Genomic DNA, 14,355 nt, shown 5'->3' with positions numbered 1-14,355 from the left:
TAAGATTTCTCCAACTCTTTTTTTCATTCACGTAAAAATCCTGAGAGCACCTTGATTTTCTTCTGGTTGTATTATGCCTCGGAGGTTGGGATGTACAAACTTCATACATTTGTATCATGGACTTGTATTTGTCAGTGCTCTTGGCTAGAAGTGATGGAAAGTCAACTCAAACAACCCTCTATGACAGATTTTATTGGTTTTTTAACTCGGAAGTTCAGGGATTCTAGCTTTAGGCGTAGTTGCCTCCGTAGGCTCGGATGATATTAAGAATCCCTCTCTTTTTCTATTTGCCTTGGTTGGTGGCATTCTCAGACAGACTACCTCTATATGGTGATAAGGAAGGTAACCAACAGTTCCAGGATTTTATCACTCTTGGCAACCGCAACTTCAGAAAGACTGTCTCTTTCATGGTAGCTTCAGTAGAAAGCCAGACTGGGGCCCTGTGCTCACCTCTGGAGCTACCATTTCCCCCCCAAAAAAGCCTCAGTAAAGATCATCAGCCAGACGGATGCCTTCAGTACATTATGACAGTGTTCCAGAAGTAGATGACATGACGGTATTTGAATAAATGTAGATTGTTGTACATGAAAAAATAAGACATCCCCTGAAAATATGCCCTAATGCGTCTTTTGGAGCAAAAATTCATATAAGACCTGGTCTTATTTTCCGGGAAATATGGTACAAGACCCAACCTTACTTTCAGGGAAACACGGTAGGCAATAGGGTCAGCACCATCCTGCCCTGAACAGGCATGTTCAAAGAATGAGAGAGAGGAAACAGGTCCCACTGCTTGCGTGTCCATCCAGTGGTTCAGAACTTTTCCCTCCTGTGCTGCACCTTTTGAGGAAGTGGCATGGGAGGTCACTCGTGAAAAGAGGTGTTCTGGCTCACATAGAGAGTAAGTATTGAATTCAAACCCAGGTGTAGTTCTGGGTTTTCTTTGACTGTTTAAATAGCCTGGGAATCTAGCATGAAGTTCAAGACTTATTGTGGAATTTTCAGTCACTCTGTGACTTTGGACAATCCTCATCTATTTCAACTTCAGTTTACTCGTCTGCTCAGTGGGGACGATGAGTACGTAGTAAATTTGTTGGTATTAAGCGTTGAGCATGTGATCTGGCTCATAATAGTGCTCAAAAATGAGTTGCATCCAGTTGTTGGAAGTAGGTTGTCAGGGTATGTTAGAATCCTTGGAAAGCATATAAATTTCTTCTGGAAGATGCATTAATTCTGCCAAGTGACTGTTTAAAAATGACATCTTTAGGCCAAAACATGGCCTGAAAGAGTTCATACTGCTTCCCAAAGTCCCCAGTTTTTCTTTGGGAGGAAGGGTTTTGAGTTTAGGTTCTAACCTAATAAACCATTTCTTTTACCAGTAACTTGGATGTGAAACCTGAGGATCCATGACCCAGCGTGACGTGACATTTTGCTTTTTGTCACCCTGACGTTTCTTGGAAGCATTAAACAGCATGGGTGCGCCTGGGTTTACCACTAGAAATAGTCAGGGTTGGCTTTGTTTTGTTTCTAAAAAAAAAAAAAAAAAAAAAGAAAAGAAAAAAGAAGAAAGAGGAGGAGGAGGAGGAAGAGGAGAAGGAGGAGGAGGAGAAGGAGAAGAAGAAATGAGTGCTTTCCTTTATTTGCTTCGGAGGAAACCTGCTGAATAGAGTTAATAATCTCACTCAGCGTTTTCCTCAGGGCACGATATGGGGGAGGTCTGCCAGTGGTAGGCTTCAATTCATTAACGAATTGTGGTCAGTTTGGTACTGGGACCTCAGACATGAAGGCAGCTCTTGAAATGTTGATTGCTTTTAAAATTAAAATTTCACTTGATTTATTCAACATTCCCTCCCCTCCCCAACACACACATGGAGTTATTCTAAATTGAGAAAACATGTTGTCTCTGATTTTGGTTTTAGCAGTATCACCCAATTATTCTTTTCTAAGTTCCTTTCAACTTTTTTTTTTCAATTTGGTGAATAAATTAATTGTGAATATGAAAGTTGATCTAATTTGTAATTAGACACAAGTATATTTGCTTTCTCTTGGTCTTCCCACCGCCCCCCACCCCCAACCTCCCCCCCTCCAGTACTTTCAAATTTGCTTTGTTTTTTTCAGCAGTACTAAGACAAAAGTGTTCATTACAAATACCTCTGGCCTCACTTATGTAAATGCCCAGGCCCCCAAGAAAGTATTACTAGAAAGGATCCTCCTTGCCTCTCACTATCTTCAAAGACCCTCTCAAGCTGGTCTGAGAAATTGCTTATATGAGTCCCATTGAAGTGCTGTGTTACATAGTTGGCTCTTTCTTCCTTATTTATCCTTGCCGCTAGTGGGAGTGGACATGCAAGGGAGGATTGCTCTTAGATAGAAGATTTCCAGAAAGATGGCTTTCTACCCCAAGAAATGGGCCGTCTGGTTTGTGCTTTCTCTCCAGGCCGCTGTGGGGCCAGATGTTTCTGTGCCTTTGTGACCCAGGCAGATGCTGCAGAGACAAAAAGTTGTGGTCTCTGGTGTGACTCCAGCAGGCCTTTCCCATTGTAAATCTTTTGGAAGGTTGAAGGAAGAAATTACTTTGCCTCTGCTGCCCCCCTTCTTCCATAGCGTGTTCCCAGGGAATTAAAATTTCTCCACTGAAACAACCACCACCAGGAGAAACCCACTAGAGACTGTCCTGCATCTGGGTGAAGAAGTTAACATGATCCATGAAATTGCCTGTCATCAGGGTGAAACATGGCAGGGAAGTATGTGACTGTTTTTGGAACAGAGCTACAGATGCCTGAGACGGCAGGACCAGTCCACAGCAAGGGAAAGGCCCAGCGCCCTGTTCACACCCTCCCCACCGCCCACCCCAATCTGCTCTAACATGTGTCCTTGGCCTTTAAGCTGGACTTTCCAAGCACATGTACCAAACAGTGGTTTTGGATTGAAGTTTCCCTGGATGGTTTTCACTTGCCCTTGCTTCTTTGCAGTTGTCTGCTCCAAATGAATGATGGGTGTTAGCTGTGTTGTACTTCTCCAGTGGGCTAGGATATCATCTGGACAGTGTCACTGATCATTTTGACACATGCTTTACTAGTCCTGGTCCACGCCGTGCTGTGCAGCCCACTGGGATTCCAGTGAACCTGGCAATTCTTTTTCAGCCTCCATGTCTACCAACCTACTGGTCTTGGGACACCCTGCCTTGCACTTTTAACTCTCATTTGGTAGTCTCTTTCTCCCATTCACCCTCTTTTATAGTATCTTTCTCTTGGGATTCATTATTTTGTCTTTTGGGAGATTATGACACCATCTGGACAGTCCATTACAAGGGCTGTGAACAAATGGCCTTGAGGGATGTTTCCATGTGGTCATTCTCGCACCGATCTAGCTCAGGTCCCAGGATCTTTCTAAGACATCTTCGGAGACAGGGTAGTTAATGTGATTTCAAGTCAGCTGGTGAGTCTGACATTTTCTGCCATGTCAACCAGCTGGCTGTCAATACTGTGACTTAGAATTGCTGTTTCTTTTGGCAGATGCTAGTTTGGAGACATTTTCTGCCACTTTTAACAATTCGTGTAAAATTGGGTTAGATGCCCGTTAGGCCTTTCATCCTTGATGTTTATGTTGCCACCACCCAGCTCTGCCAACCATCTATAAACCAGCAACTTCTCAAGACCCTGTCTTGTCCTTTGGAATGAGCTCTTCAAATGCTATTAGGTTGGTACAAAAGTAATTGTGGTCTAAAAGGTTAAAATAATTGCAAAAACCACAATTGCGTTTGCACCAACCTAATACCTTAGCATTTCTTAGTCGGTTTTCTTTCCAACCCACCTAAACATGTATCTTCAAGGACCCAGGGTGGTGGGGGATGTGGCTCTGTTCCTTCAGATCACGCGTATACTGTTTACCTTCTTGTTGATAGTTCACATCAACAGGACCAGTCAGGACCAGTCAGGACGCTTCCAGATAAGAAAAGTAACCAGACTTCATTACCTGCAAAACAGCAGTTTGGGGACTTTATTATGTCTATGGAATCTTTTGCTACAGATTTCAGGGAACTCCAGTCCGCAGACTAGGGGGTCTTATTTTTACAGATCACTGTGTATTTGGCCGTTTAGTTCCCGGCAGGTTCCCCACTAGTTCACCATTTGCTTCCATGGGTTGGCGTGCCAAAGCTGAGGGGAGCGACCCACCATGGACATCCAAGCTTGGGAAGAACGGACTGTTGGTAGTTCTTCAAAGGAGCTGGGAATTTTAATTTGTCATTTTGATCTTAAATTAAAATTTTATGGCCTGCAGCTTGGCTTTCAGATGTCTCAGTGAAGAAACAGAGGCTTATTCAGGGCTTTCTATGTGAAACCAAACAATTCTCCACAGCTATTGAGGACAGGTATAGTATTAGTGATCCGAAGGTTAGAATCATTTCAAATGCCCTATTTATAATACTTGACTCTCGTTTGCTGTTAGTGCCTTTCAGATAAAAGTTACCAAGGAGTGAAGCAGACTGGAAAGTTACCTTCTGCCCCATCTCTAGGTTCACCCTTATGACTGTGCTAATGGCAGCGATGCTAAAAAGCAATAACAACAAGGCATAAACAGGTGCTGCAAGATGCCTGAGCGATGCCAGCTACCCAACTCCTGACAAGTCCTGGGGCTAGGAGACTCGGTGAAGGAGGTGACAGGGGGACAGAGATGTTGGAGCACAGGAGGTCTTAACGCTCATTCTTCAAGGGAAGCCTTTGTCTATTTTCAAGGTACAGAGCTCCGTATTCTTTTATAATCAAGACAAAGCCTGAGAAAAGGCCAAAGTCCCACACAGATTAAATGGAGCCTTGTGAGGTCTTGAACTCCTGGGGTGACAGAAGAATACGATAGAATATCTGTTGCCTCTCGTGCTAACCATCCATGTTATAAACAAAATCTAGACTCTGAAAACTAAGCTGTTGCCCCCACCCCCAGCACTTTATCAGATTACTGTCACCAGAAATCAAGATCCCGTGTGGTCCCCTTGCATCCTGTAGTGTCAGTGGCACAGGAGCTGGGCTTCTTCCAGCGTGTTCTCAATGACGGTGTTGATTCTGTGGGGTATGTGGGAGCCAGAAACTTGTTTTAGATCAGACGGGATGATAAGTCCTGGAGATACGGAGAGAGCTGGGCAGACCACTGAAGACAGAGGTGCCATTTTAACAGCCGCTTGTTATCCCCCCCCCTCGTCGTTCTAGGAGAGAAGGGAAGTAGGAGGAGTGAATTGTTCGCTCTAAAAAACAAGTTTGCTATGGGAAGACTCTGTAGCCTGAGCTCACAAACAACCAGGAAATACAGCGTAGAACATGCCACTCTGTTCCCAGCTCCTGCCGCGCCAGCATTTTCCTGGCTGAGTGTGTGCCCTGCTGAGCAGGGACACCAGCCTGCAGCTGGCACAGCCTGTGGGCTCAGCCCACCAGGCCCAAGTAGCCCCTCTGCCGAAGCCCCAGCCGGGGGCACCATCTGCCTACTTCTCTCCCTCCTTCCCTCTCACCTGGTTTTGGACGATTGCCCTGACTTTGTCTCTTTTCTGCCTTTTTCCTTCTCCATGTCTTCACTGTTGTTTTGCTCTCCTCCTCCTCTATTGGGGTTGGAAAGGAAAGTGGGCTGGGCCTGGGCTGCTATGACTCATGTGCAGCCCCCTCCCTGAGGCTCCCAGGTTAGCTGTGTGGCCCCAACTCAGGCCTGATGGTTGGTGCCCCTCAAGCTGGCCAAGCAGAACTCCTTGCAAGTCAGGGTCATTGCCGTGCCCTTCCCTTCCCTCCCCACCCAGGCCTCATTCCCCTGAGAAGCTCTGCAAGGGAGGCCTGCCTTTCCCTGCACATAGCAATTCGGCTTCAGAAATAAACCATGAGCAGCTACCTTGCGCTTTACTGTGTATGTGGCTTTTCAGGAGGACAGGATACAAGGAATGCTGGGTGGAATTAACCCAGATATCCTCCAGATGGCTGTGGGATATGACCCGTGTTTGGGGAGAAAGAAATGTGCAGTGTACATGGTCGCTGCCTGGGGACGGGGATGCCGTGATGAGGTGGCAGGCCAGCTAGCTGCTGTCCTCTGTGCACTAAATAAATGCCCCCTGCAGGGCCCTGTTAGCCTCGGGCCAAGTGGGGCTCATGGGGTGGTTCCCACTGTCATGTGGGCCCACCCAGACCCTTTCTCCCCTTAGTTTTCTTCTGTAGGTGGAACACCCATCATAGGGAAGAGCAGAACATAAGGTCAGGGAGTAGAGGCTGTCACCAATGAAAGTGAGTGTTAGGGTCATGGCCCAGTGGTCAAGAAGAAAGACCTCCCAGCCAGAACTGAGACGACGGTAGGAGTTCAGCCCTAGCCTGCGGGGAACATACAAATGAAACAGAGGGACAGGGGGTCTGAGAAGTACAAGGACGAAGATGGGGTCAGTAAAGAGTTCTGTGTTGTGGGAGCCGCAGCCTTGGCCCCTGTTGGTCCGCCCAGACGTGCCTGGTGCCCCCATCCGCACCCTCCAAGTAGGACTCTCAGATGTGGGAATTAAGTTACGTCTGAGCAAGGACAAGAGGCCTGGTCATCATCTCCTCCTGCCGTCAGCTGGACTCCAGGAAAATGCACCTCCATACAGCTCATTTCACGCTGGCTCCTAACACCTCGCAGGTGTACCCGGCCCCTAGAGAACCCAAATCACAAATAATAAAGACACATCTGGGACTTGGGAGAGTGATGCCACAGCCACCGGTGAAGCTGACACTTCATTCCATCAGAAATGATTGACTGGACCCCTGTTGTCACCAGCCACGAGAAAATGGAAGGTACTGGTCACCAGTTTGGCCATTGGCAGTGGACATGATACTTTTGTGTGTCTCTGTACCATGGGTTAATCACTCAGAAAGCCTGGATGAGATGCGAACCTCCCTTGGCAAAGTACCAGAAGGATAAAGACTTATTATGGAACACACTTTGGGCACCACAGCCTGGACCTCTCTCCAACTCTGTTCCCCTATCCCCACTTTCCGAGACGGATGGTGCCTTCCTCTGCTCGGCAGTCTCTGTACCTTCCCCTCCGCAGCGCATGGAGCTTCTGCTGAAGGATCTTCACTTAGGGACAACCAGGCAGGTCTGTCTTGGATCTTTAAAGTTCCTCCGCTTCCCCCAGGCTGGAGACTCTGACGCTTCCTGTGTGATGGTCCCCACTTGCCCCACACAGAAAGATGAAGCCAATTTAAATTTCCATTTAAAATCCCTGTTTTAATGTTTGTAATGTTTATTTGGGGAAGAGAGGAAGGAATGGTGCTTTTAAAACCAATCATGTCTGAATGTCTCTCTACTGAAGCAGTCTATAAAAGTGGGGGATGGGAAGCAGTGTTGCCAAGAGCAATTAATATGCTTCTGATAACTTGAAAGTTATCAGAAGAATGTTTCTCTCCTGTTTAAGAGAACACTAGGGAGATAGCTTCTTCTGGCTATGGAAGAATTTAGTCCTGGGGGGTTTTATGACTCTTATATTTTGTCCCCTGATCACTGAACAGTGTTTTGCCCAAACCCACCTGCTTGTATGTGGGCCCTGCTTGTCCAGTTTCCTCTGGATGACCACCTTGGGCCTAGTCTGGCTGGATCAGAATCCCAGTGGGGTTACTGGCACCTGCCCTGCTCTCCACTCTTAGGCCAAACAATCATATGGAATGATTAGACAGCCAGATTTCACTTTTTATGTTCAACATCAAAAAAGCCAGATCCCTTGAAAATTTCTCTCAAGACAAGACTGGCTTTCCCCATAGCGTTAAGGGGAAGTGCAGACAGCGCTGGTGTCTGAAGACAGACGTGTGTGAAGGGGGTGATGCTATTAACTGTGTGTGATCGTCTCATCTAAAGGGCAGTATCTCAGGGCTAGTCACCTGGACAGCAGACCTCCCATTCCTGGTCATTCAGACTCATGGGTCTGGGATGCGGCCCAAACACCCCGATGGTTATAATGCAGGTCCAGAGAGCCCATGAGTGAAACCAAGGACTGCTGCCCACAGGATGGTTTGCCTGCTTCTGGTCTGCTGCTCTGCTTTGTTTGTTTGTTGCATCTCTTCAGCTCTGTGGCTTCTTTTCTCTGCCCTGCCCTTGACTGGTGAACCCATCTGGATAAAGCTGTGTTGCCTTCCTTTCTCCCACCAGAGTGGTTATGTGCCTGTTGGATTTTAGCTGTATAAATTTTCACTGGCTCTATCCAGACCATTCATCTAAACAAATATTGGGCGGGAGGTGGGGGGAATGTTTTTCTGCAATCTGTCAATCTCTAAAAAACAAAACAAAACAATGCATGGCAGTGTAATTCCACTGCAGAACCCAGGGTACCAGCTCTCTGAGCAGCAGACATAAGTATTTTGAGGGGCACTGACCTTCACAAATATTTACACATTCTTTGCCAGCACTTAGCATGGAGTTATAAGGAAACTTAAGTGTGGCCTAAAAATGTCCGTAGGAAGAAAAACAAGAGAGCCGAATACCTCCCTTTCCTCTCTCTGGTCCCGATCTTTACTGAACGACAAAAATGCCAGTGTCTAGCTCTACAAGAAATAGTTGTTCTTGCAGAGAAAGTTTTCTTTGTTAAGCATTGAGAGAGTCAAATGAGCAGGAAGTTTGAAGCAGACGAGGACTGTTGGTGAAGGTAGAAGTGAAGTCCCTCGCTCTGTCCACTTGGTTCCCTCCAGCAGAAGAAACTGAAAGTCTAAGTATGTAAGGTGTCCCTGTCTGTGTTCTGAAACCAACTGGGTGTCCTACAGTGCAGTTTGGTCCTGACACTAATCACCTGGATTTAGCACAGACCCCACAAGTTCAAGGGCACAGTCCTTAACAAGACTGTTCTCACTTCAGATGCCAGCTGCAAGTGGGGTCCCCAACCCACCTGCAGTTATGTGCGACTTGGCTACCAATTCAGGGGTTCCCATGACCCCTCTCAGGTTTGATAATGCACTAGAACAGCTCACAGAACTCAGGAAGGCACTATACTTAGGATCACAGTTGTATTATAAAGGATGCAGGTGAGGAGCAGCCACCTGGAAAAGATGTATAGGGCAAAGTCTGGTGGGGGAGGCAGGGTGGACACAGAGCTTCCATGTCCTCTCCTCGTGGAATCTGGGCAGTTTGCACACCAATGCATTTGCCAACCCAAACGTTTCACTCAGCCTCAGTGTCCACCGTTCTCATACGGGTCTCGTTACTACTGTTACTACTACTACTATTCGTGATTGATTAAATCATAGGCCATGTGATTGGACTCAATCTCAAGTCTCCCTCCATGGAGGTCAGGCTGGCCCCAAATTCCAAGTGTCTAATCACATGCTTGGTCTTTCTGGTGACCAGCCCCCATCTGGAAGCTTTCTAGGGACCCACTGTAAGTTGGAATTCTCATTTAGGGAATTCCATGGCTTTTGTAGCTCTGTGCCAAGGACCAGGACAAAGACCAGACGTATTTGTCATTATATCACACTGCCATGTCCACCAACCTGGCAAGGAAAGCTGTCCTAGAAATCTCTGCCTTTCACATAGCCAACAACTCCAAGTTTGATTTTGGGGAGCTCTTGGTCCCCAGCACAGAGAAGGAATTTTGGAGGAAGTTTACTTTGGGGGACACAGGCCAAATGAGGTTGGGCAGGGAAAATTCCAGACTGAGACTATAAGTAGGGGGATCATATAACTTATCTAACCCAGGACTCCTTCAAGAGTGCAAGGGGACCAGGGCCTTGGAGTTTTCAGAAGGTGACCCTTGCATGCAGCTGGCAGGAGAGGAAAGAACAAGTGCAGGGCTGCAGGGAGTTCTGGAAGGCCAGGCCTAAGAGCAGCACACCTCCCGTCTCCCCACATTCATGGGCATAACTCAAGCATGTGGCCACACCTAACTGCAGTGGGAAATGTCAGATAGCTCAGTGCCCAGATACGGGTTTTTAATAAACACATAGCAGCCCCCATCAGACTGTTCCTAGAGTGTGCCAAGGAGATTACTTCCCCAGGGCCTTTGCATTTTTCATTCCTACTGTATGGATTATTCTTCCCCCAGACAGACTCACGCCTTGCTCCCAAAGTTCCTTCAGTCTATGCTTAGAAGATACTTTAACAGAGAAATGGTCTTACCAACTGTATATGAGATAGTGACCCACTCTACCTGTGCTTCCTGTCTTCTAACTGAATAATAATTTAGCTACTCAGGGCTCTTGACTGCATGGAGTAGAAGCAGACTAATTACTTAAAGTGAAAAATAATTTAAGGGTATCAGGCAAATGACCCAACCAACAAGTTTGGAGAACTAAACTCAGAATCAAGACCTAGCTCAGACCTGGTCATGGGCACAATGTAGTTTCAATGTTACCACTGGGGCCATCACCCTGAACATTTGCTACCATTCCACCCATTCTTAGTTCCCCCCTTGAGTCACTGTCTCAAGGGTGGGGGTATCAGATTGGCTTTAATGAAGTCATGAGCCTGTATTCTAGCAGCCAGGGGACAAAGACAGTACCTATCTGTTGTGGGAAATGGGACCTTGATTCCTTCCTATTCTTCCAAATGAGAAGTATTCCTGGAAAACAATAAATGTCTGCTACAGCTGGGTATAGAATTCTATGTTGATGGCAAAAGTTTTTGGTATTTTTTATGTTTTGTGTTTTTCTTGTTAAGAAGTTTGTTATCAATTTTCTTTGTTTTATTTGGAGGTAATTTTTTTTTCATCTCAGGGTTGCTTTTAAGAATTTTCTCTATATGTTTGATAATACTACAGTTTCACCAGCTGTGGCTACAAATACTAGAGTTTCTCACCAGATATGGCTAGATAGGAATTTATTTACTCTGCTTAGGACTCATTGTGCCTTTTCAATATAAAGATTTTCTTCAGTTCTAGAAAATGTGCATTTATGTCTTCAACTATTACTGCTCCCCCCATTAGTCTCTTCAGAGATTCCTATTAGAAATAACATTGGACTTTTCATCCTATCTTCCATATATCTTTACAGATAGTCATAGTTTCTGGCCATTTTACTCTGGGTTATATTTTGGGAAGTTTCTTCAAATCTATTGTTCAGTTAATTCTCTTTTCAGTTCTATCTAATTTGATATTTAACCCATCCATTTTGTTGTTATTTTCAATGATTATGGTTTTTATAAAGTTTTATTTGGTCTTTTTCAAATTTACCTGTTCATTTTTATGTTCTTTTCCCATAGTGTTCTTACTTTAGGGTTTATATTCCTTATTTTCTCTCTCCCATTATTTTAGACATTCCTTTTTATAACCTCACTTGGAAACTATTCTTGCCTGCAGTCCCTGGGGTCCTATATTTTCTTTGTCTTGCACTCAGACTCTCTTCTCAGGATACTTTATTTCTTTGTGTGGTTGATACTTTTTGTTGAGGGGCTATTTTCAGCAGGAGGTTTTGTTTTGTTTTGTGGTGTTGGTGGGTGCTTGTTTGCTTTTACTGAGAGCACCTGTGGTGCCCTGCATTGTGAAAATTTCCCTCCAGTGAGGTTTTACATTCATTTCTTCCAGGTACTTGAAGTTATAGCAAGGGTGGTTCTGAAAGGTGAGGAAGGCATGTGGGGAGAATGAATAAACTTAAAATTGGCAACCAGTTCAAAAAGGTAGCCTGTCTCTCCTCCCAGGATAGGTCACTGGGCTGAGTTGATACTTTTAGTCTCTTTCTCTTACAAAATCACTAGTTAACTTCTCCAATGGCTAGAAATTGGCTCACCCATATCTGCGTGTTCAGTCCTGCTTCAGGTCCAGGAGGTTCCGGAGTGCAAGTAACAGAAAACCCAACTCTAAGAGGCTTTAAGCAATCAGGTAACTTATTGGCTCATGTGATTAAAAAGGATACAAATGGGCTTAGACTCTCATATCCATCAAAGTCCATTTTACATTAAGACACTTTCTCCAAAGTCTTCTCCGTACCTTTCATCTCTTCCCTCTCTTGAACTCTCAAACACCACCACCAGATCAGCTCTTTAGAATCCCAGCTCTGAATATGTCACCCTCTGGCCAAAAACCTCCAAAGCCTTATTTAATACCTCTGGTAGAAAGTCCAAATAATTTTGGTTGGTATTCTAAGCCATTTCTCCAACTTTTTCTCAGCTGACTCCTCTTTACATGTCATTCCAAAAGAACTGCTCTCTTTTCCTCTTGCTCCCACTCTATACTCCCAGTGAGATTTCCCTATGGCCCTGCCCATAGCATTCATATTCTGTGTTGTACTTGAGTTAGTTGTATACATGTCTCACACCACCCCTTTGATTCCCTAAGTTCCTAGAGGATGAAAGCCTTGGGTAACCTACCGGTATTTTCCTATTTCCCATGGTGCCTAGCAGAGGGCATGTCACCCAAGAGGTGCTCCAAATGGTCTAAATGAATCAGGGTACTGCCGTTCCTTTTGCCAGTGATTAGGTTCAGCAAGGCTAGTGGCTCCTGAATGGCCCAGAGCAGGTACATACACTTCAGCAGATTCTCACGGGGCACTACTAGCTTAGGAGTCTTTGCTTGAGTGCAGGTCAAAGGGCTCAACCCTGGCAGCCAGGCTGGAGGACCGTGCAGGAGAGAACGGCCCCTCCTGCAGTGTCTCCATCTCTCCCCAACTCCTGGGCCTCCTGGTTAGGCCCTGCTCCATTGCACTTCCTTCAGGATGCTTTCCTGGCCCAGCAGCTGCCTTCAAAGCCCCTGTGCAGCTTCAAGACCATTCCTGTTTTATACAGAGCGACCCTTGCCTGGTACAGTCGTCTTTTACTGTGAATGTGACGTCTTCCAAGTCAGGCGCCTGGGATGTTTTGGGCATCTTGGCACACCCCCGCCACAGGCCTTGCACACAACAGGGGCTTAGAACAAACATCTGTTGCTTAAAGGAGTCCATTCAAGTCAATAAGTATGTGTCATTTGCCTGGGTGCCCAGCACTAACCCCTAAGTGGACGTCAGAGTATGTGAAACACCCAAGCAATCAGGAACCTGACGGAGTTGTTTGGTGACCACATTTGTGTCTAGTAGGGGCCTTGTTCACTGCTATCCTGAGCCTAGTATAGTGCCTGGCTGATGGCATACTCTCCACTGAGTTCCTACATGAGGGAATGAATGAGTTAATGGGTGCCTCTTTTGATCTCCTCCAACAGATTACAACAGCAGTGAACTAAAAACAGCCTGTAGGAAACATGAGCTTTATGTGAGTTTCCAAGACCTGGGATGGCAGGTGAGTTCTCGGGACAACAAGGGGGACAAAGTTCTTTTCTCAGTAGTCTCTTGCCTCTTCTCTTTATTTTTATTTTTTTGATTTGTTTTAATTTTATGAGTTTATTTGAGCCAAACCGGAGACATATGCTGGGGAGTAAGATCTCAAATGCTCAGGAGAGTAGCAGTTTTGCAGCTTCTTTTCAGTCTCTTCTCATCTTAATGGCAACAGCCAACGTCAAAAGCCTTTAGGATTGAGATGGTTCCTTCCATGGAGGTACTTAGGAGCCCTTTCAAGTGCCCAGGCTCTTTGGAGTGAGGTGGGAGAAGGCCTGCCTTCTTGGGCACACAGTGCCCACTAGCACCTTTCCAGGGATTCCAGGGTTCCCCAGCTCTGTGTACCTCAAAATCAATAGCCGCCTTCCCCGGGACTCTTCCCTCATTCTTTCAAAGTCCGCAAGGCATATATTTGTATTTGGGCATTTAAACACATTTTAATTGTTTTGAGAAAGGGTTGGAAAAACGGATCACTAGTTAACTTCTCCAACGGCTATAAATTGGCTCACCCAAACTATCTAGAAGAGCACAAATGTTTTGCCCCACCTGAGAGCCACCACTAGTTTATAAGAAGCAAATTATAAGTGACAAGTGATAGAAGATAGAGTTTTCATATGCACGTGGCAGTATGGTGACAGGGAAGACACTGGGCTCCTCGAGAGGCTCCGTTTGGTCCACGTACATAAAACCAGTGCTCCCAGACCAGCAGCGGGTAGCACCTGCACGCCATGTGGGCCTGTGGACGGCACGAGGGCTCAGGAGCCAGACCAACTAGGTTCACACCCTAGCTTTGCCACTTGCACATGAACTTGACCTTCCTGCACCTGTCTCCTTACCTGTCCATGTGCATAATCCTTCTCACAGGATTACTGAGAGCGCAGATGATGTGAAGTGTGTATTCATCACCTTTTCACTGCTTCTTTTTGCTTTAAATTAAGGACTGGATCATCGCACCCAAGGGCTATGCTGCCAATTACTGTGACGGAGAATGCTCCTTCCCACTCAATGCACACATGAATGCGACAAACCACGCGATCGTACAGACGTTGGTGAGCTCTGAGATTTCTGTCACTTTATAGGCAGGAATAAGCTACGGGCAGGTATAGCTTCTAATGGAAGCTTTTCCTCCTTCTGTCTTGGA

General features: G+C 45.9%; 1 protein-coding gene across 1 annotated transcript in view; it reads left to right on the top strand.

Annotated features, from left to right (window-relative positions):
• The window catches only part of BMP6 (bone morphogenetic protein 6), a 148,506-nt gene that overhangs the window by 132,595 nt on the left and 1,556 nt on the right, over positions 1 to 14,355 (top strand). Inside the window, exons 5-6 of the mRNA XM_019745410.3 lie at positions 13,103 to 13,179; positions 14,153 to 14,263. Of these exons, the coding sequence (XP_019600969.2) occupies positions 13,103 to 13,179; positions 14,153 to 14,263 (188 nt within the window). The remainder of the gene's footprint in view (positions 1 to 13,102; positions 13,180 to 14,152; positions 14,264 to 14,355) is intronic.

Source organism: Rhinolophus sinicus, chromosome 14 (genome assembly GCF_057876585.1).
Source record: "Rhinolophus sinicus isolate RSI-liver-muscle chromosome 14, RSI-T2T, whole genome shotgun sequence".
NCBI lineage: Eukaryota > Metazoa > Chordata > Mammalia > Chiroptera > Rhinolophidae > Rhinolophus > Rhinolophus sinicus.
Note: the sequence above shows the minus strand (reverse complement) of the source record. Positions and strands in the feature narration are given on the sequence as shown.